At 38.3% G+C, this 22,515-nt stretch overlaps 2 protein-coding genes across 6 annotated transcripts in view; one reads left to right on the top strand and one right to left on the bottom strand.

Moving 5' to 3' along the window:
• The first annotated feature begins 161 nt into the window (after positions 1-161).
• On the top strand, positions 162-6,525 carry EMC4 (ER membrane protein complex subunit 4). 2 transcript variants are annotated; one of them, XM_054565631.1, is made up of 5 exons: positions 162-351; positions 632-746; positions 4,813-4,966; positions 5,271-5,431; positions 6,105-6,525. In XM_054565631.1, exons 1-5 carry the CDS (start codon positions 266-268, stop codon positions 6,138-6,140), a joined length of 552 nt encoding a protein of 183 aa, XP_054421606.1. In that variant the 5' UTR covers positions 162-265; the 3' UTR covers positions 6,141-6,525. The 2 variants fall into 2 exon arrangements, with proteins under 2 accessions (XP_054421606.1, XP_054421607.1); XM_054565632.1 differs by lacking the exon at positions 5,271-5,431.
• Positions 6,526-6,664: 139 nt separating this feature from the next.
• Positions 6,665-22,515, bottom strand: part of SLC12A6 (solute carrier family 12 member 6) — an 88,668-nt gene continuing 72,817 nt past the window's right edge. For 3 of the 4 annotated variants that reach the window (XM_054565627.1, XM_054565628.1, XM_054565630.1), the window contains 13 exons: positions 20,114-20,288; positions 19,714-19,832; positions 18,456-18,554; positions 17,329-17,448; positions 16,484-16,588; positions 15,692-15,860; positions 14,079-14,274; positions 13,306-13,475; positions 12,278-12,409; positions 11,590-11,697; positions 11,195-11,379; positions 10,697-10,830; positions 6,665-9,416 (listed from right to left, as the gene is read on the bottom strand). In XM_054565627.1, coding sequence (XP_054421602.1) covers positions 9,325-9,416; positions 10,697-10,830; positions 11,195-11,379; positions 11,590-11,697; positions 12,278-12,409; positions 13,306-13,475; positions 14,079-14,274; positions 15,692-15,860; positions 16,484-16,588; positions 17,329-17,448; positions 18,456-18,554; positions 19,714-19,832; positions 20,114-20,288 — 1,804 coding nt within the window. In that variant the 3' untranslated portion in view covers positions 6,665-9,324. The remainder of the gene's footprint in view (positions 9,417-10,696; positions 10,831-11,194; positions 11,380-11,589; positions 11,698-12,277; positions 12,410-13,305; positions 13,476-14,078; positions 14,275-15,691; positions 15,861-16,483; positions 16,589-17,328; positions 17,449-18,455; positions 18,555-19,713; positions 19,833-20,113; positions 20,289-22,515) is intronic. The other variant, XM_054565629.1, reaches the window with a different exon arrangement.

The raw sequence follows: 22,515 nt of genomic DNA on the forward strand, positions 1-22,515 counted from the left end.
CACAAAACAGCCCTCTTCAGAAAGGACGGTATGCGCCTCAGTCCCTTTAGGGAGACAAGTTCTGCCAGCTTTTCTCACCGGTTACCTGCGGTACCTCCACGCCCTCTCCGCTCAGCCGCCGCCAATTTCCGGAAGTGGCGTAACACTCACGCGCCGGAAGTGAATTTGTGGACTGTGATCTAGTTGTAGCGGACGCCGATGGGCCTGAGGCTCTGCTACGTGTTAGACTAAGGATCTTAGCTGTTTCTTGTAGGCATCTTTTGCCATGACGGCTCAGGGGAGCCTGGTGGCCAACCGAGGCCGACGCTTCAAGTGGGCCATTGAGCTGAGCGCGCCTGGAGGAGGCAGCAGGTGAGATGCCTTTCCCCCAGAGACATGGAACCTGGTAGGATGGGTGGCAGAAAGACTACCCCCGGGGACCTAGCGGCTTCTCTGCCATGGAGGTTTTTGTGCCCAAAGGATGCTTATTGCAGTCTTCCCAATAGGCAGGGGCCTGACCAACCCACAGGAGGGCTTGCTTTCATCAGGGTAGAGGTGCCGTTGAAGGTCTTTACTCCTGTGAGTGGAAGAGGGAATGTGGGATGTAAAGTGTGGGAGTCTGCAGCCTTAGTTTTTTGGTTTGGTTCTTTAGGGGCCGAAGTGACCGGGGCGGTGGCCAGGGGGACTCGCTGTATCCAGTCGGTTACTTGGATAAGCAAGTGCCTGATACCAGCGTGCAAGAGACAGACCGGATCCTGGTGGAGAAGGTACAGAGGTATAGGTGTCGCCGTAGTTTCTAGTCTGGTCCTGACCTACACACCCACTCTTCTGTCCCAGACAGCATATGACTGTCTTACTGTAAATACCCCTTATCCTGAGTATTTGGTAGCTCAACTGCTTGAGATTGTTACAGTAATTTACATATCAGCTCCACAACTGCGTAGTAATTGGAAAAACAAAAGACATTTGGAACATAAGGCTTAAGAAAGTAGGTTGAAAATTTTCTATTGATGGCAGTGCCTTCCAGTTGAAGTCATCCTTTTCTACTCTAATTTCCTTACAGGAAACAACCAATGTGTCAGGATATTCTGTTGGCTTTCCCTTCAAAAAGATTCAAAATCTTAATACTTATTACTTTCACCTATCATCCTGGTCTGAGCCAGTAGCATCCTTTACCCAAATGTATACAGTAGACTAAAAACAACAACAACAAAACAATTCTTTTGAGTTACAGTTTATGTACAGTAAATTGCATTCATTTGAATTACGATTTCTCATTCTCATCAGTATTGACATTTTGGGCTGAATAATTAATTCTTCATTGCGGGGGGCTGTACTGTATATTGTAGGATGTTTAGCAGCATCCCTGACTTCCTATCTGTTTGATGCCAGTAGTGCCTTTCTCCCGTTGAAGTAAAGATGTCTCCAACATTACCAAAGGTGTTTAGGGAGGAAAATTGCCCTCTGCTGATATTTAAACAGTACAATCTGATGAGTGTTAGGAGTAGTATACTACCATGAAACCACCACCATCTTGAAAAGAGAACATTTTCTTTATCTCCAAATGATTCCTTATGTCCCTCTCTGCAGTAGACTTCTAAGTTGTCTCAAAATACTTCCACCTTGCCCCCTGCAGTCTGTTCCCAGCACAGCAGCCAGTATGGTCCTTTTTTTTTTTTTTAAATTCTCACCAGAGGACATACTTATGATTTTAGAGAGGGGAAGGGAGAGAGAGCAAACGGGAGACACACATTCATGTGAAAGAAAAACACCAACTGGTTGCCTCTTGTACGCACCCTTACCAGGGACCGAACCTGCTACCTAGGCATGTTCCCCGACTGGGAATTGAACTTTTGACCCCTTGGTTTACGGGATGATGCTCCATCCAACTGAGCCACGCTGGACAGGGCACCAGTGTGACCCTTTTAAAACATGAGATCATTCCTACTCAAAACCCTTCTGTAGCTCATTTCACTTAGTGTGAAAACCAAAGTCTTTATAATGTTCTGTGTAATTCTACATTGATCAAGCCCTTTGTGACATCTTTAATTTCATGTCCTACCACTTTCCCCTTTGTTCAATGCAGTCTAGTCAGATTGGTCTGCTTGCTAGTCCTTAAATATGCCAGGCAAACTCCCATCTCAGGCTTTTTATATTTGTTCTTTCCTCTTCCTTGCATACTGTTCTCCCAGCTACCTTTATGATTTGCTCTCTCATTTCAATGTTACCTTCTTAATGAAGACTATTCTAATGGCACTCCCTATCCTGTTTTCCCACTTTATATTTCCCTGTGTCATTCATATATATGATATAGTTTACTTATTTTACTGCCTATTTTTTCATCTTGTAAGCTCCACGAGAGCATGATTTTGTCTCCCAAGTGCCTCGAACAGCGTCTGCACTTTCTTTCCGTTCAGCCTTATTACTATTATTGTTCAATACTAAATGATATTTGCTTCATGAAATTCAAGGATTTTCACATGAAAATGACAGAGCTGTTATCATTTTTTGATAATTTTCATCTTAGTATCAAATTGTAACATAATTCATGATAGTAAAAGTGTTATTAAAATGGCCTAATTTTAAAGGTAGATTATCATAAAATAGTTCCTTTACAACAGTTCTGGATGGACGATGTGATATTTAAACTTCCAGACAAATGATCTTTTATTTAAATAACACATTAGAAAACTATTTACAAGTATAGCCTTTTATTCTTTTAATGTAAGTAAATCTGAGTGGATAGTGGTGTAATATTATTTTTATATAGCTAGATTTGCTTTGCTAATATTTTGTTTAGGATTTTTGCTTTTAGGTTCATGTCTGACAGTGGTCTATAAACTTTTCTTAAAATGCCCTTGTCAGCTTTTGGTATTTATGAGGCCCCATATAATGAGTTGTTGAGTTGTAAGGCGTTCATTTTTATTCTCTAGGTTTGCATAAGATTGGCATTTTTTTTTTCCTCAAATGTTTAGAATTTGCCAAGGAAAACTACCTGGGCTTAATTACAGATTCAGTTTTTTTAAACAGTTGGAGGACTATTTATATTTCCAATTTCTTATGCCATTTAGGTAAATTGTATTTTTTCTAGTAATTGAACCATTTCCTAAAATTCATAATATCATCACTTTCACACTTACAAAACTTATAGAGCTGTCCCTTTTTTCATTCCTGCTATTGAATATTTATCTTCCATTCATTTTTCTTTACCAGGCTCACCAGTATTGATGTTTTTAATCTTAAAAAAAAAAACAAAAACCAACAACAAAAAAAACCCCTTCAGCTTTTTTGATTTAAAGACAATTTTACTAATTACTACTCTCATTTTTATTTCCTTTTCATTTCCTTGGGTTTAATTTGTTCTTTTTCTAACTTATTGAAATAGATGCTTAATTTATTTTTAGTCTCCTAATATGTATTTAAGGTTATAAATTTCTCAGAGTTCTAGATATGTCCCAGAAGTGTTAATATGTATTTTGATCAGTTAAAAATACTTATATTTTCCATTATAATTTGTTTGATTCATGAATTATTTAGAGTACATTCTTTAATTCCAACTCATAAGGGATTTTCTGGTTTTCTTTTTGTTACTGATTTCTAGCTTAATTGAATGGTAATCAGAGAACATGCTTTATATAATCTGAGTTCTTTGAGAGTTGTTGACACTTCTTTCATGGCTCAGCTTTCCATGGTCAGACATGGTCAGTTTTCCCAAGTGTGTTTGAGAAGAATGTGAATTCTGCAGCTGTTGGGTGCAATGTTCTATATATGTCAGTTGGGTTAAGTTTATTAATAACGTTTTTCAAACCTTCTGTTTCTTATTTGTCTGTACTATTAGTTATTGATTGAGGAATGCTAATCTCTCGCTGTGTAGATTTATCTGTTTAGTCAGTTGTACATAGGACAATGATAGAATGAGCAGGGAAAGCCTTTCTTTAGCTAGAATTGTGGGGGAAAATACCATGTGAAGAACCTATAGGGAAAAATATAACACATAGTGAGGATGCCTTATCTTTATTTCTTATTGTATTTTTTCCATTACCATTTATCCCTCTTATACCCTCTTCCATCTCTACCCATCCCTGTCCCCTGACAATCACCACTGTTGTGTCCATGAGTCCTTTTTCTTTTTCATTCAATCCCATCCCCCAACCTTTTGCCCCTGTCAGTCTGCTCTCTATCTGAGTCTGTCCCTATTTTGCTTATTAGTCTAGTTTGTTGATTAGATTGCACATATGAGTGAGATCATATGGTATTTGTCTTTCTCTGACTGGCTTATTTCACTTAGCACAGTGTTCTCCAGGTCCATCCATACTGTTGCAAAGGGTAAAATTTTCTTTTTTATGGCCGAGTAGTATTCCATTGTATAAATGTCCCATAATTGTTTTATCCATTCGACCGATGGACACTTGGGCTGCTTCCAAATCTTGGCTATTGTAAATAATGCTGCAGTGAACATAGGGGTGTTTATATTCTTTCAAATTAGTGTTTCGGGGTTTCTTCGGATAAATTCCCATATGTGGAATTGCTGGGTCATTACGCAGTTCAATTTTTAATTTTCTGAGGTATCTCCATACTGCTTTCCATAATGGCTGCACCAATCTGCATTCCTACCAACAGTGCAAAAAGGTTTCCCCTTTGTCCACAAGGATGTCTTATTGTTAGTAGATCAGACTTCCTGTGGTCACATTGAGGCCAGAGGTGGTAGAACTGAGGTGTCCGTTCAGTCAGAAGCACAAATTGAGAATTTTGTTCATTTGACTATAACATCAGTGGTACAATAAATGTGAGACTGAAGATAGTGATCAGAGGTTAAAATTGTCTTTGTTTTAGCGCTGCTGGGACATTGCCTTGGGTCCCCTCAAACAGATTCCCATGAACCTCTTCATCATGTACATGGCAGGCAATACTATCTCCATCTTTCCTACTATGATGGTGTGTATGATGGCTTGGCGACCCATCCAGGCACTTATGGCCATTTCAGCCAGTAAGTATTTTTGAAATAATAACCCTCCCCAAAGTTTGAAGAACTAGAAGCAAATTCTTAGCAAAACTGGTATTAGAAATCCTTGGCATGGCCCTTGGCTAGGAGCAGGGGGAGGGTGTGCAGGGTGGTGACATGGAGGGGAAAACAGTGCTTATCATGTTTTTTTTTGTTGTTGTTCTTTTAATTGTCCTATTTACTATTTAACTATGTGCCTGTGCATATTATTTATATTATTTTAATATGTGGCTTGCCTCATAATTTTTTTAAAAGTTATTTTGTTTTTGACACTTTGTTACCCCAACAGCTTTCAAGATGCTAGAAAGTTCAAGCCAGAAGTTCCTTCAGGGTTTGGTGTATCTCATTGGGAACCTCATGGGTTTGGCATTGGCTGTTTATAAGTGCCAGTCTATGGGACTGTTGCCTACACATGCATCAGACTGGTTAGCCTTCATTGAACCCCCTGAGGTAAGGCAAAAGAAAAGTTAACTTTGGGGCCTGCTGTAATAGACAGTAAATAAATGATCCATTTGATGGTGGATTAAAGTTCATTTTTTTTTTTTTTTTTTTAAAGATTTTATTTATTTTTAGAGAAAGGGAAAGGGAGGGAGAGAGAGAAACATCGATTGGTTGCCTCTCATGTGTGCTGCAACTGGGGACCAGCCTGCAAGCCCAGGCATGTGCCCTGACTGGGAATTGAACTGGTGGCCTTTCAACTTTGCGGAATGACGCCCAACCAAGAGTCACACCGACCAGGGCAGGGCTCATTTCTTAAGAAATAAGATCCATTAGGAGTGTGGAAGTTACTTTTTTAAAAGATTTTATTTTAGAGAGAAGGGAAGGAAGGGAGAGGGGAAACATCGATGTGGGAAACATCGATGTGAGAAACATCGATTGGTTGCCTTTCTCACACCTCCAGTGGGGAACCTGGGCAACCCAGGCATGTGTTGCCCAGGGAATCAAATTGGTGTCCCAATCAAGTTCGCAGGATGACGCCCAACCCACTGAGCCACACCAGTCGGGACTGGAAGTTATTTTTTAAGGATCAAATAACTTGTGATTAAAGTATGTATTAAGTACTTGATTCAAGAAGTTATTTCATTGCTCATTCCCACTCACCTATTTTACTTTCTTGTTTTAGAGGATGGAGTTCAGTGGTGGAGGATTGCTTTTGTGAGCCTGAGAACGAAGCAGCTGTTACCTATGTATTTGGATCTCATATACAACCCTCTTTATACCCAGTGGCTACACGGAGTGGCTCCTCCTCACTATATCAAAACCTAACGTTATCATTCATGCTGAAAAGAACCAAAAGTACTCTTTTCTCCATGGTGAGGAGACACCTTAGAAAGAATGTACTATCATTACAAACACAAAGAAACTACCACAACCCTTGACTGAAAATAATGTAGAAAACTTTATTTATGTTTCCAGTATAGAGCAAAACAACAAATAAAACCATAACTCTATGTAAACAAAAGAATGGTTGCTGCTAAATCAAAAACCACCGCAGCATCTCCTTTCAATAAATTAAATGGTCAAGAACAGTGCTTTAAAAAAAATTGTACATGTTTCCCTTAAATATATTTTCCTTAATATTTTACTTCTATTCAACACAAGCTGGGACATAAAAATTCTGTTGGAGATGCTTGTAGATGATGTGAGAACTAATGCTGGATTCTGATTATACATGATGAAAAGAAAAATCAGACAAAAAGAGCAGATAAATAGACTTACAGTGTAATTGCTACTTTAATATCCACAATAATGGATTTTTAACACGTTTAGGGGGAATGAGGATTGGAGGAATCGGAGCCACAGGAATCTGAGGCAATGGAAGATACAAAGTGGTCTTCTTTCCCCTGCCAAGAGGAAACTGGTACCCAACAAGCAGATGCTACATTTCAAACTTCAGCTTTTAAGATAGCTATAGAAGGCAGAGGGCCAGCAATTGGAAAATGTATGTTATCATATAACCTGCCCTGGTAAAGTCATAGCTAAGACTTAAAAGCTGGATCTTATTCAAAAGGCAGGAGGAAGTCTTTTCTTTCTCTTCCTTCTTGAAACACAAAACCCCTTCCCCTAAGGTGCATCTTTTCAGTATTGCTTTATTTGCAGTGATTAAAAGAGACAAGACACTTTGCAGACAAACAACATAAGCAACAGAAAGACATGAAATGCTCTAGAGAGAGAAGAGTTTAAATCTGGCCTAATAACCATTTTCACATGTAACAGTGATTTTGTTTTAGGGGCTGAAGTAGGGACTATTATTAGTAGCCACTAATTCCCTTATCCCTTTAAAAGATCTTACAGAGCTTCAACTACAAAAAACTTAAAACTAACCAACTTCTGCCCATACTTTTTATATATGAAAAAATATATATATAAATATACTGCTTAGGCCAGAGGGTCTGTGTAAATGTAGAGGAATTCCAGGCAGGCTGACCTTTAGAGCATGGATCTTCAATATTTTGGGTCCTGGGGAACCTGTCCTCAACTAAGCAATGGAGTGTTGCAATGGAAGTTGTGAACAATGCTTTTACCCTCTGCAGGAAGGAGCAGAATAAAAGACGCAAGGTTCTGTCTGCTTTGTTATCCTGACTGGGCCTGGAGATTGAAAAAAAAAAGCAAAAGGAACAAACAAATTTCTTAAGCCATATTGAAGGGTTTTCTCCTCTAAGGGTCAAATGAACAGTCTGCTGGCACCTAGGTCAGCTTGTTCCATATCCTATTGGGTAATCAAAAGCTTCATATCCTATTCTGTAATCAAAAAATGGCACTACTGGTCTATAAAGTGAAATTCAAAAGCAGCCATAAATACAGGCAATAGTTTATCTAAATAACCTACCCCATAAAAGAAATGACCTCATATATTCGAAATTACCACTTAGACACAGGGTAATTTCCCTATGCTCGAAAGTCAGGTGTATTGTGCTCAGTAAATTAGCAAATAAAAAGCTAAGCTTGCGTATGTATTTCTGTAACACTCTATAAGCATCTGAAACAAAACTGGAATAGCAGACTATTTATTGGCTTGGACAATCTCTTGGTTTAGAGCCAAGTTTCTGCGTTCAGAATAAAGAATAAAATTGAATATGTGCATCTCTGGGCATTTAGGTGAGTGCCTCAAGTCTTCACTATGGCTTTAGAAATGATTCCACAGGATTCGTAGTGAAAGAAGTTTGAGCTAGGCCAATGCCAACTGTATGCCACTTCAGTGAAGCAGGTAAGCAGAGTAGCAGCATCTCAGTAACTTTGGCACTATGGAAGGAATATGGCTCAGGAATTTCTAGTTCCATTGCTGGATTTCCCCTTTGAAACAAACATTTTGGAGAAGAATTTTAGCCAGTCTTCTTAGGGTTTGTTCCTATGATTTTTGACCTGTGCCTATTAACCCAGAGAGTGTAAAAAGGGAGAAGCAAAGGTGAACCTATTGGTCAGTGTGCATCACCATCTATATTTCTTAGATAACAGCTTGTATGTTTTACCCTTGTCACATAGCAACCTGATTATATTTCAGTAAATCTTAATAGCTATCTTTAGAATTTCCTTAGTTTGGCCATTTGAAAAGAACCTGAAATAATTTTTACTCCACTGTTTAAAAACAATTTCCATGGTAACACTGCCTGTATTACAATCAATCACAGAGAGAGGGCTTTGAGAAACAAACATTTGAAATACACAACAACCCAATATGTGTACTTAAACCTGGCATTTGGGAGAAAAACTTGTTTTGGAGACGTAGTAGAAGCTGCAGCCATGTTTCAGTTTTTGTACATTAGTACCCTAATATAAAATTAGAATCCTGGGGAACAGTGGATACACTCAAGACAATTAGCACAAAAAAGTTTTCATCTCGGTTTGCTATCGGTTATCCTGGCCAGGATGTTAGGTCTCCATATACTTGACCATGAATTCCTTAGTATTTCTCTGTTACCTTCATGGTGTTATCAAGGAACCATGACTTAATGAGACTCATCTTTGATACTGGCTTACTGCTTTTTGTCTTTAGTTGAATTTCTAGTATCCTTTCTGCCAATTCATTTTACTGGTTTAACTTGTTAATTCTAACTTGCCTTCAACTGGTATAAACATGGCTTTAGGACTTGACCAGTTTTCTAATGTTGAGGGAATATTTGATTCGTCTGTAAGGACAGCAGATCAAATGGGAGCAAAGAGCAGAACTATTTTTACTTTGTTGCACAAGTTCTTGAGGTTCAGCTCATCAAGAGTTCATTTAGGTGACGTGTGGAGAACACAGGCCTCTAGTTGGTTGGTATGATAGTAAAGAGCTGGCACTTCCATGGAGGATGGAAGCCCCTTAGGAGAGATGAAGCCAAGCAGAGTCATTCAGGAGTAGATTATGAATAAATGGTAATCACTTCACTGCCACCACCTCGGACAAGAAGGACTCGCTCTAGTCCCTCAGTGAGCACCTCCAGGAACTCCATGTCTTCAGAATTAGTTAAGGAGACAAATAGGCGAAAGAGCACACTTTACACTCTGGTATCATAATCAGAGTTTATCTGATTACAAAGCTATAAAATCAACATGCTTGTTTTAATTATTGTATACTCAGAATTAGAAGACTACTTTGTAATTCAGTTTCACCCTACGAATTAACTCAGGGATCTAGTCCCTTTGCATATATAAGACTGTTCCAGTGGTTCTATGAGACCCTAGTTCCCTAATTAGGTTTTATGGGCGCTTAATCCCTTCTAGAGTAGTTTCTGTTTTTCTTACTCAGCCCTGACAAAGAATTTTGTACCAGAAGCAGTTCTGGGAAACAAACTCTCAAAGATGGGAATCTGGCCTAATTATACTTACAGGGATTGATAACTGATAGTGGTAGTTCATGACATACAGTGGGCAAGATATGTATTTATCTATTTTCATTGTTTTTTGCTGAGCATGGAATATTCATTGAGGGGAAGTCTTTGGGAAACTAAGTGGCTGCTACAATTGATTGTTCAGTAGGAATAATAATAAAAAGACTATGGCAAATTCTAACTGAATTTAAAAAAAGGACTTCCCCATTTGGAGGATTTTTTTCTAAATGTTTTTTTTAATGGGGAAAACCCACAAATAATGTTACAATGTAGCAAAATAAGGCAAACCCCCCCCCCCCCCCCCCCCCCCAAAAAGGTCACAACAGGGCAGTTTAGGATTCCTAGAGAGAACCCAAGTAATTTCTAAGTGAAGCTGCTCAAGTCGAATTTTTCTGCCAGCTCTTTTTTTCCCTTTTTATAAATCTCTTTTCCTTAATAGTACTGATAGGAATGGGCCAGTCAACACCACTGCAAGCTGAAGTGGCCCCATAAAAAATTCTGGGATCTGAGTATGAGAAAGAGCCTTTCTCCCTTTTTTTTCCTTCAAAGGAGGGTCCACTTCAATTGCCTCTCCCCCAACAACATCCAAAAGAAAGAGGCTTTGCAAGTGCAGAGAGCCTGAAAAAAAAAAGATTTGGGTATTCCATCTCCAGGAATGTCAGGGTTCTGTACACAATACTAGAAGTAATGTTGAAAATATAACACCTAAAAAGTCTTCTAGAGTTCAGAGAGAACTTACTACATTAATCCAGTAAGAAGAATCTCACTGCTTTGTAAGAATCCTTGCCTAAGGCTTAGTCTTCCCTCCTCAAGAAGGAAATTTTCGAAGTGACAATGACTTTTACAGTTACCTAGTCTCATCTGAAAAAACAAGCTAGTATTTTCTTTACTGGTAAAAGGATACAGTTTTCATCACCCTCAGGGTTTCGGGGTGGCCCTGGCATATTCAACAAAACCAGCTTTGCTTCATGAGACTTATTAACTATTACTTCATTGAGCTTCACTGCTGTATGCATCCGCCTCACATTGGACTGGTCCCTGGGAGAAAAGAGGGAAGGGGAAGAAAGACAAGGCAAACAGAAAAATAGGCATATAGTCAACAACCTTAAAAAATTTGAGATACAGAGGTTTTTTGCTTTGAGTATGAATAATGAACGAAATGATTTCCTTACTAGTATCTTGGGTTTTCTCATTCTATGTTTGCTTGTTTTATAGAAGGAACACAGTATAGAGAAAAGCAATGGTTAGCTTGTGTACAATGTTAATTGGTAGCTGATGTCCACAGGCAAACCACAGAAAGATGGCTGGATTTGGGGTGAAATGAATATCCTGGTAAAGTCATAACTGTTGCACTGACTGGGCTATTATGGTATGTGATAAGTTGGTGAGTTGAAAAACTTACGGACGCATGTTAAGCAGGTCCTGGAATCCTTCCATTGACTTGGCCTTTTGCCCCCGGGATGCCATGTACTTGTCTTTTGTCCAGGTCATGTGTACCTTCTCCTGATAGGTTTCTGTCTCTTCATCCTCATCAGAGCCAATGCTGGTCAATCGTAGCATTGAATTCCGGTCTTTTACCAACTGTGCCTGAGGAAGGTCCAACACAGCTCTGACTGTATACTCAAATTTTTGTCATGCTTCATCTTTCAATTATTTTGAAACAATAATGTGATTATAGTGGGATAACTAATACAATGAGAAGGAAAGAATCTCTCATCTTATAAAACAACACAGTATCATACCTTTCAGTGACACACTTCGTAGGGCCAGGATTAGATTAATGCAGCAAGGTCTTACCTCTCTGTCCCGCTCTGTCTTGGACAGTCGCATGTGCCGGAGCATCTGGGACCTTTGCTCCATCATCAGAGTGCGTTCATAAGTATAAGCTGATATGTCACTGTCATGCTGCCACGGATAGCAGAGTGAGCAATAAGCAAAAATGAGAAAGAAGGATGAACCACACATTTTCATTTCCACTCACTAAATTAAATCAGAGAAAGTATCACAATATTGACCTAAGATTCATCCCATTGTTTAGTCATTGAACTACATAAACACAGTATTGTGGATTGTAGATGAAATCCAGAAGCCCTGAGAATCATTTCCATAGTATAACCATTACATATGTGTTTCCTTAAAATATAAAACACAAACTTTAGCCTTTAAAAAAAATAATCCTAGGTTATTAAAAAGTCTCTGTCATTTTAGCATGAATATATTAATGAAAACAATGAAATTAAGTGGACAAGAACCTTACAGAAACTTAAGGTCTATGTAACAAAGAAGAAGTCAAAAATTAAAAAACCATCAAACATATCACATACACAGTCTACTTATCTAGATAGATATATTAGGGTTGTATTGGAACTAAGGGATTAATACACATTTGCAGCTCAAGAATTTCTGAAACCAGAAAAGGTACTAGGGAGACAGGATGGGGAGCGGGGAGGGAGGGTTTCTTTGATCTCAGACTCAGCTTTCTTACCATCTCTACCACTTCCACCTCTGCCTCAATGCGCAGGTGATACAGGAAGGTGGCCAGGTCCTTCTTCATCTGAATACTATTGTCCTCTAGTTGGGCTACTGTGAAGATACGTATGCTGCATTTTCGCCACACCTGAGAAAGTACCATACATACATGGAAAATCTGATGTAAGAAGGCAAAAGTGAGCTATTTCTTAAAACATAAGGCATTTACCTAGAATATCTTGCTAGTATCAGGGTGTTGGTTCCTAGCTTCCTACTTGCAACATTATTGTACTAGGTCAAGAGCTGACTAAGGAACACATTAAATAATGTTTTAAGAAGTTCTTAATTTCATAACAAGAAAACCCCTGGCAAAAAGGAAAAGATGGTATGTGCTACATTAAGGCAGTGCTTTATTCAGATAGCATATTGATGACACCATGCATACAGACTATATTATTTAAAATTTCATTTTGTTACACATACACATGCACACACTCCCTTGGGTTTCCAAAATTTGAGACCTTGGTCTTTTTTTTTAAAAAAAATCATTTTATATTTTTATTGATTTTGAGAGAGAGAGAGAGAGACAAAGGGACAGAAAGAAGGAAAAACACTGATTTGTTATTCCACTTATCTATGAGTTCATTGGTTGATTACTATATGTGTCCTTCCTGGTTGGTGATTGAACCCACAACCTTGGTATATCAGGATGATGTTCTAACCAACTGAACTATCTGGCCAGGGGTGGCCTTTTTTTTTTTTTTTTTTTTTTTTTAAAGAATGTGTTTACTTGTTAATATTTTTTCCAAGGGTTCATGTAAAACTTAATTAATTTACGTAAGTTCACTTGGAGATAGGTAAATATCAACCACGAAGAAAATGTTTCTCATAAGGTTGAAACTAGACATCACAGGAGAACCAAGAATAATCCCCAACTCTTCTCATTCTATACCCCAGCACTATATAATCAAAGAGGAATAATTTATCTAATGAACAGGACAGAAGTTAAGGGAGAGAGACTTTTTAAAAAGATGTCTGAAATACCTTGTGCTGCTTCAGCAGGAACGGTAAGAGCATCAGCATGCCCCCGTCGTGCACAATCCACCACACATCGATGTTGCCCTCAGAAAACTGCTCCGCGTTGCTGGGAAAGAATGAGATATTTTTAGCCACTAGCAGGGCCAAATGGGCAGCGGTTGTCACTCGAACTGTGCCTAGAGAGAAAAAAAAGAGAGAATCAGGATTAGCAGAGAAGCCACCTTAGGACTGCCCTGCTTCCTACCATGACAAGAAGGCAAGAATAATGTTCCTTTACATTTCTTTGAGCAAGTGTCCTATTTACATAATAGGTTATATATCTCATCAAGCGACAAAATCAATGAGGAAAAAAAAGCTAACAGAATTAGATTGAATGCCACAATGTATATTACTAGATATATTCTGTTAACCACATTTCTAAGGCAAGGGTGTATGTGAATTTGGGAGATTTTTAAGATGAAGGAAAATCCTAATTCCTGAGAGAATTCAATGTGAGAGCTCACAAACTGAAAATGTCAAATTTTCACAAATGAAAATTTTAGAGGTAATTCCTAATATAAGACTTGACCGAGGTAAAAATTTATGAACATAATGTAAAGCTAGAGGGGGTGAGTAGAATAAGGTTATTAGTACTAGTAGTTATTTAGGTTTCCTTCCAAGGCCATGCTTCAGCAAGGGCATAGTCTCTACTTAGGAGGCTAGGGGATGGGGTTAGGGTAACAGGATTTAACTACATCCTCTATTTGGGCCTGTGGAATAGTATGAAAAGTGTTTTATACCAATAAAAGTCTTCCAAGCTCGAGCATCTTCACTTTGGCGCCAGCCATTAGGCCACCCCATCACCACCGTGTTGTGCTTCATGCCACCAAGGCCACATGACTGGATGAGGTGGGAAATGCCCTCTTTCAGCTTGGCGGCCACCACTAGCTGGCAGAATCCTTTCACTTTTTCTACCTCCATTAGGTTCTTTATGGTCTGAAAGAGAGACATAACTTTAACACTGACTTGCTTCATCCTAGACCTTATTTATTACTCCTTCTCTAGTCCCCTTCTTCTTTCCAGACTCTGCCCAAGACCATATCACCCTATAGAAAAGTCCAAAAGTTAAAAGTTATCCCAATAAAATTTCATGATCCTTTGTCTTCTTCACTTTCTAAGTGCTTATTATATATACAGGTGGTTGTCTACATGCAGTTCCTCTTTTTCTCTATTCTGCCATTTTTCCCCTTTAACACACCCAAAAAATTGACAATAGGGATCTTCACAAAATGAATCATCGATATTCTTTCTTAATTGGCCAGGTTGGGTGTGACCATGATCTTCCTTCCTCAGTCAGGCATGCCCTGACTCATATTACTAGAAATTTAATCTGATAATCATTTCACTTCAGAATTTTTTCAGGCATGTTTTCTTTTTTGTCTCTCCTATCTCCATATTCTTTTTGATATTTTAATGGTGATTATTGATGACATTTGTAATTGCTGCACTATTCTTTTATTTATTCAAGCCAATTTGGAGATGATATTTTTTTGATATAATCTTTATTATATTTCTTTTTCATTACCATTTTTAGTCCCCTTGAGATAATATTTCATTTAGTCTTTCTCTACCCTGTTGGTGGAAGAGTGAAGGGAATGATGATGTGGAAAATGTATATGACTTTCCCAAAGGAACATATAGGTTAGTACTGGAGCTAGGATATTATACAGGGTCTCTTGATTTCCAATCCTATGCTTTTTATTTGTTTTACCATCATTCTGGACTAATATATATATTTTTTCCCCAGCATTTCCAGTGTTTAGGGTTTCAAAGCATTCCAAAATGAAATCCAGTAAAAATTTTGAAATGTAATTGAAATTTTCCCTAAACACAGGGTAAATTCTATCATTTATAAGGAGAATTAGAGTGAAAACTACTTTCTTCTTCGGGGAGAACTTTAATATTAAGTTAGCTAATCAGAAGTAGCAAAGAAACTTGCTCATGATACCATGCAGGTTAGTAAAGAGGGAGAAAAGCTGCTCATTGCTCCTTGTTGACACAGGATTGAGAAAAATCATCTCCGTATTCCAAAGAATAGATTTATTTACATGACTTCTCTCAGGGCTCAGTTAATGTCTGGAGTCTTCTGGAAATTGTGCTTAGCCTTGATAATCTTATAGTTTAGTAATGCTTTAAATAATAAGAAAGAATACATTATTATTTTCTGGCTCATCTCATTATTTGGGAGAATATGACTGTTCAAAAGACAGCATTCAAAGGGAAATATCCTAGTAAGACCTCAGATATCCTTTCATGAGTGATGAAAGGGATTAATTTGGATATCTGGGGTCTTACTATTCAATCAGAAAACCTGAAGCTAAATTCCACCGAGTTGATAAGCCTTGACTCTTACCTGTTCAGCAGCTAAAGCTTCACCATAGTTTTCCAGGAAGTTCCCCACAATTACAGACCCCACGATAGTGAGACCCTTTCCTGCTTTAAGCTGTGAAGCAAAGGTGAGGAGGCGAGGATGCTTGACATGTAAGTCTTCATCTAGTTTCAGCAATACGAGCAACTGAGGCCTGTAAAGAAATTGGTGGGGGGTGGGATGGGAGTGAGGGGTAGGGTTGTGGGTGAGAAAACACTGGATTAGGGGAACAGAATGGCAATTCTATCCCTTAATTCAGGAGATCTGTGTAAAACATGTAATTTGACAGAAGGGAGAGATTAGAAGAAATCACAAAAGTACAGAATTACTTGAGTCCTTCCAGTATTATCTGAAATTGATCGATCTTCATGGAAGAATAAAAACGGTAGAAATCAAGATCATAAATCACATGAAGAAAAATGAATAAAGAAATCAAGGATATGGGACAGTTCAAAACAGGTTCATTACACCAATTCCTTGAGCCACATGATTTCCTTACCCTGTAATCAACGACACACACATTTCTGAGTGTAGCTATATGCCAAACACCATTAAAGTTCTGGTCAATTCTTTTTTTAAAAGTCTCTTATTTACATTAAATTTTTTTTTTAACTGAGGTACACTGATTAATAACATCATGTAAATTTCAGGGGTACTACATTCTAATTCAATGTCTGTATATGCTATTGCATGCTCACCACCAAAAGTCTAGTTTCTATCCATTACCATATATTTGACCCTTTTTACCCATTTTGCCCTCCCCTATCCCTTCTTTACCTCCAGTTTTTAGTGTGTGGAGGTCCTTCCTCCAGGCGAAGCAAAGCAAACCGAGCTGCGCTGAGGGACAGCCCACGGATACCATCGCCCCACTCCTTCTCAGCTCTGGGAGGAAAAGGGAAAAGAGCAGGAACAGATTTAAACTACAGCAAGTACAATTTCAAAAAAATAAAGTTTGTTTTTTCTGAATATAAAAGTAACATATTCATAAGGTAGAAGATTAAAACTCATATTAATCAATTACACAATACTCTTTACTAACAAAATAAACTCCCTGTAAGCAGATCACCACTAATGTTCATCAACAGACTATACTGCGCCCCAGCTGGAACGGTCACTCACTCATCCTTCTGTGTAACTATTTAAAAGCAGTAATGTAAAATAGCAATTTGAATTGGGAAATTAATACAGACCCAAATTTATTTTGAAAATAATGGGAGAAAGATTACTCAATGTAATCTTCTGAATCAGTGTTATTTATTGCTGATTTTTGGGAATTGCTTGTCAAGTCTTGGTTGTTACAAAGTTATTCAGGACTGACTTCTTTTTAATTTTAGAGAGATCTCTTGACTAAAGAGGTATTTATATGTTATAATTTAATACTCATTATTTGAATATGTTCTTTTAGTTACTTTTTTTTGTCAATCCATTCATACTTTCTCAACAGGTTCCTCTTGTAATTAAAAGCTGTGTCTATAGGATGGTTTAGAGAATCATCAGGGGTACAAAATTTAGTTATGAATAAAGTAATCCGGACACTAATACAATTTTCTTTGGGTTGGCTCTAAGCAACGTGCCAGTTTTGATACTTTTTGCAGTGATCAAGGTCAAATCCACAGACTCACCCTTGGTATTCAATGTACTTGTAGATCATACCAGCTATTACCATAGCTACGATGGCATAATACCAGGAAGAAATGAACATCAAAGCCAGACAGATACTCATTCCCATGAAAGAAAGGGCCCTAGAAAATTAAAAACAAAAACACAAACAGAAAATTGTTCTTCTAAGTAGCTGGGAAAAAAGCCTTTATTACATGTGCTTTTCAAATGATGGTGAGACCATTGCAGACAGTGCTTGAGTAAAATGCAATTAGAATGAGTTAGACAACCACATTTAAAATTTTTCTGTGCAATGAACTTCTTTGTTCTGTAATTCATTTCAAAGAATAAATAAGAGAGCTATTAATCTGGAGAGTAGAATCTAATGAAAATACAGGATTGTTAGAGAACAAGTACATATAGGATATACTATAGAACTTTTAGCTATGAGAGAAAAGAAATGAGAAAGAGGTGGCATGGTAGTTAAAAACATGATGGCTCTTTTAGGATTGAGGAGATGAATATGATAGCAACATTTCACTGAGCGCTTTACCACGTGCTATGCACTGTGCTAAGCACTTTAGAGTATCTCAAAGCAATCCTATGAGATAAGAAATACTATTAGTCCCATTTTACAAATAATAAAAAGAAATTTTTTGGTTATGTGCTTTGCTTAAGGTTACAAAGCTAGGAAATAGTAGAACTGACATTTCAACTTAGTTCATCAGACTCCACAGCTCATACTTCTAACTACTAAATGAAATTTTCATAAGCAAGAGAGTTTGACAATGAAACTGGTAAGAATAGAAGAGCACGGATAGAAAGCAATGAAGTCCAATGCTTACGTAAGAGGGAAGTGGAAGGAGCTATGCAAAGGGAAAAGTTGTTTTAATCTGAAGAATGCAGCAGGATGAAAATATTTATTTCATAGTTTTGATCTTTATTTCCAAGTGAATGTTATCAATTATTATTAAACATTATATGAAAAACATGGTAGTAAGTTGGGAATTCAGGTGAGCACTGAAAGTTAAAATAGCTGGCCGAGAAAAAAATCCTATCAAGATCCCAGAACCTCCTAGTTTTCCAAGTTCAGTGATGGGCTCTCTCTGAATTTGGGGAGAAGAAAGAAGAAGAAGAAAAGCAGACTTACCAGTGATAGTAGCGGAACCGGGGTCTCCAGTTGGGTGTTCTAAGTAATGTTTGCAAGGCACATGCCAAATTCACAAAGAGGTAACACATGAGAAAAAACCTGGCAGAATAAAAAAGTAAGACGAATAATTGTTACTGTAAAATGATTCTTCAAGGGCTATTTTAAATAACTTTGCTGTATTGAAGCCTTTGTTCTAACCCACTAGCCTTTGATTAAGATGAGTAAGTAGAGAAGTGTAAATAATTCCCACAAACCTGCTGACTCTCCTGTGTTCTCTCAGCAGTGATATTACCACTCCTTACCCAGGGGTTCTTTGTTACTCATCCTTGTTCCAAATTCACTTCTCAAGTCCTATGGGTAATGCATATTTAAAAATCTCTACCACTGTCACCTTAGTTCATGCTGTCACTGCTTCTCCGCTAGGTAAATAAGCTTCCAATTAGCATTCCAAGCTCAACTTTAGCTTCTTTCTAATCTACCTTTTATACCAAATTGATCATTCTGAAACATTAATATTATCATTTTGTTTTTAAAGTGCTACTACCCCCTTCTTCCAGGTGACAGTTCCAGGTCCTTTGTGATCTGCCTCTACCTGCTTCTTTGGTCTGTTGCTTCCCAACATGCACCCCCGACTCCATCAATGCCTAGTTGCTTTCAGCTCTCTGGATGTGCTGCATTATTTCATTTCTCAATTCCTTCACACAAATCCTCTGCCTGGAATATCTTTCACCCCTTTGGTACTTAGTAAGTAACCAGTCCTCCTTTAAGATACAAGTGTCATTTCCTTCAGAACACCTTTCTTGAGTCTCAGTCCATTTAGATGTCTCATTTAAGAGCCCTTTTATAGCACTCAGTGTACACTTCTACCACAGTATTCATCATGCTATGCAGGGATCATTGCTTCCTTCATCTTTGTATTCCCAGTATAATGCCCAGTGCCATGTAGGTAGTAAGTCATCAGTACGTCACTGATGAATGGAAAAAGGCTCACAGTAGTAGTAAATGCTACCACCAATTGTTAATGATCAGAAATGAAGGCAAAGAACATTTGAAGTTATACAGGTAGGAAGAAATTATGGCAATTAGCCATACATGAAACTTCTCGGGAATATTTATTTAGGTGAAGTTATACCTGTAGTTGGCTCACTCTGTTGTTATCACTACTGTTTTATGCCTGATGGAAATCAACATGTATTATACATCACACAAGCAAGAATAAGTAAAGGCTCTTTACATGGAAAGAATAACTGGCTCTTACATGGAAAGAATTGGGGCTACAAGATCCAGAGAGGCGATAAGGATTCCCAGCTCTGCAATGGCAGCAGTCAGAAGTAAAGCCCAGGTAGGTTCCCCATTGGCTTTGCTGTGACCAAAAACCTGTATAGAGAAGGGAAACATCAGACATAGGAGCGTGGGGAGTGTCTGAATCAGTGGTACAGTTTTAGATATCTGAAAGATAATACTGTTACAACAGTACTGTCTTTTACATGCCTTTATTCAACTCACATATAAACTTATACTACAAATTTAGTGAGCCTTATGGTAAAAACCCACATCTTCATATTATATGATCTACTAATTTCCAAGCCTATAAAGACCACAGTGTTTCTCAAAAGACCTGAGAAAAAAGGAGGAGGGCACCAAAAAGGGTCACTCACCCTCAGAAAGGGTATGATGTTATCCTTTGCTATAGCCTGTAGCAGCCGCGGTGCACCTGTGAGACTCTGAAGTCCAGCCCCACATGTTGAGAAGAAGGAGCCAATAACGATCACCCATGGGGATGGCCAAGATAAGGTACCTACCACCAGATTACCTTTCACAGCATCCCCAAACCTGAGAGAGAAATAAGAATGGGGAAATTTAACCTGGAGATAACTAAACCATTTGGTGCAAGAGACCCAGCTTTCAGCTTATCTCAGCTTCTGACATGCCTTTCCCGCTAAGCTTAATCATTTCTAGCTTTTGATTTAAAGTGAGAGACATGTGACTCTTCCTTTCACTTGAAAACTTGGAGGCCATTGCAGAGGTACTGTGTGGCCTAATACCAATATTGTTTTGTCTCAGGGAATTGGGAGGCCTGAGGAGAGGGGGACAGATGGGGGAACTGCCAGTCAATGGAGCAGTCAGAACACATAGTAACATTTATCAATTAAGTTTGTAGTCTTATCTGCACATGGTTTGTGGTGGCCCAAAACAATTACAATAGTACCATCAAAGATCACTCATCACAGATCATTATAACAAATATACTAATGAAGAAGTTTGAAATACTGTGAGAACTATCAAAATGTGACAAAGTGAGCAAATGCTACTGGAAAAATGGCACTGATAGACTTGCTCGATACAGGGTTGCCATAAACCTTCAATTTGTAAAAAACTCAGTATCTGCCAAGTACAATAAAATTAGGTATGTCTGTGTTAGGGTTCCTGTCCTCAAGGAACTCAATCTAGTAGCTGCAATATGGTATGGTAAGTGTGATAATACAGCATGTTCAATATAGTGGTTGAAGAAAGAGAGGAGTGGTTATCTCTGTTTGGGAAAGATATATGTAAGTTTGGGAAAGCCTCATAGGATAGGAGACAGTCTACTCTTAGAGGATGAATATGAGTCTGGCAGGTGGGAATAACTCATTCTAAGCAAAGGAAATCACATAAATGTGTGGATGGGTGGAGATCTGAAACAAGGTACATTTAAGTTATGGAGCACAGGAAGCTCATGACGGAATGGCAGGAGATGAGACTGGAAAAAGGTAGACAGGACCAGATCAAAATAATGGGTTTCAGAAGGCTGTGATGCATTCTGAAGCAGGAAGGTTTGTATAATCAAATTTTGTGTTTTAGATAAATCATTCTGGAGGCAGCATGGAAGAAGGATTATTAGAAGGTGGTAAAACTGAAAGGGTGACTATTACAAAAGATCCTGAAGCCCTATATAAAATGATGGGAAAAAAGAATAGTGGAAAGAATAAGATCTATTAAGATGAAAGACAGAATTTACAGGGGTTAGAAAATACAATAATTAGATAAGGGAATTGATGAAAAAAGTGTAAGATGACAATTAGGTTTCTGGGAAAGGGGTGAATGGTAAGGTTATTAACTTGACAAGATGAGGAAAATGGGAAGAGAGAGAGCAGGTTTCAGGGAAAGGTTTTTCTAGGAATTTCCTGCAAAAACACATTTTATACACCTAAGTGAGAGGAAAGGAAAAAGATTCAGCAGCCTTCATGAAGGAAATGAAGAAAGTTTCAAGCTTTTATTTAGAATGCCAAACAGATACATGCTTATGTCTCATCGAGGAGATGCTAGAAACACCTGACAGTTTTTTTGTACTTGCCTTCCTTTACTTTTGGTCTTGGTTTTCCAGAAGCTCTTAATGTACAGGAAAGTCCTTATTGTTCAGACACATTCACTATTTCATTGAAGAGCTATATTCATTGCATTTCACATATTTTTAACAACATACTGGCCCTTATTATTCACTAACCTTTTTTGAATTATAGATTGTACATATATTTCCTGATTGTTAGTCATGATATTACACACTTCAGATTAGGTTTTGAGTTTTGAATCTTGGGGTTATGTGGGATGATCAGACATAATAGAAGACAGACATGATTATCACTGAGACTTCCAACCAAGATGGAGGCGTAGGTAGATATACTTTGCCTCCTTGCACAACCAAAAGAAGGACAACAACAAATTTAAAAACAAAAAATAACCAGAACTTCCAGAAAAGTGAACTGTATGGAACTGCAACAACCAATGAGTTAAAAGAACATTCATCCAGACTGGTAGGAGGGGCAGAAACAGGCAGCCGGGGTGGAGAGGACCTGCAGCAAGGCAGCTGGGTGAAGAACCAGGTGAGTGAGTGAGACCCCGGCTGGCAGACCAGACAGTCCCACATTTGCCTGTGGATAAGCCAGGAGGAACAGCTGGGCAGCGAGACAGACCGCACAATGCAGGGTTCCAGAGTGGGAAAAGAAAAGCCCCAAAGCCTCTGGCTGTAAAAATCTGTGAGGGATGCAGTAGCGGGAGAAACTCCCAGCCTCACAGGAGAGTT

Source organism: Pteronotus mesoamericanus, unplaced genomic scaffold, assembly GCF_021234165.1.
Source record: "Pteronotus mesoamericanus isolate MK-2021 breed Mesoamerican mustached bat unplaced genomic scaffold, CSHL_Meso_final contig_164, whole genome shotgun sequence".
NCBI classification, from domain to species: domain Eukaryota; kingdom Metazoa; phylum Chordata; class Mammalia; order Chiroptera; family Mormoopidae; genus Pteronotus; species Pteronotus mesoamericanus.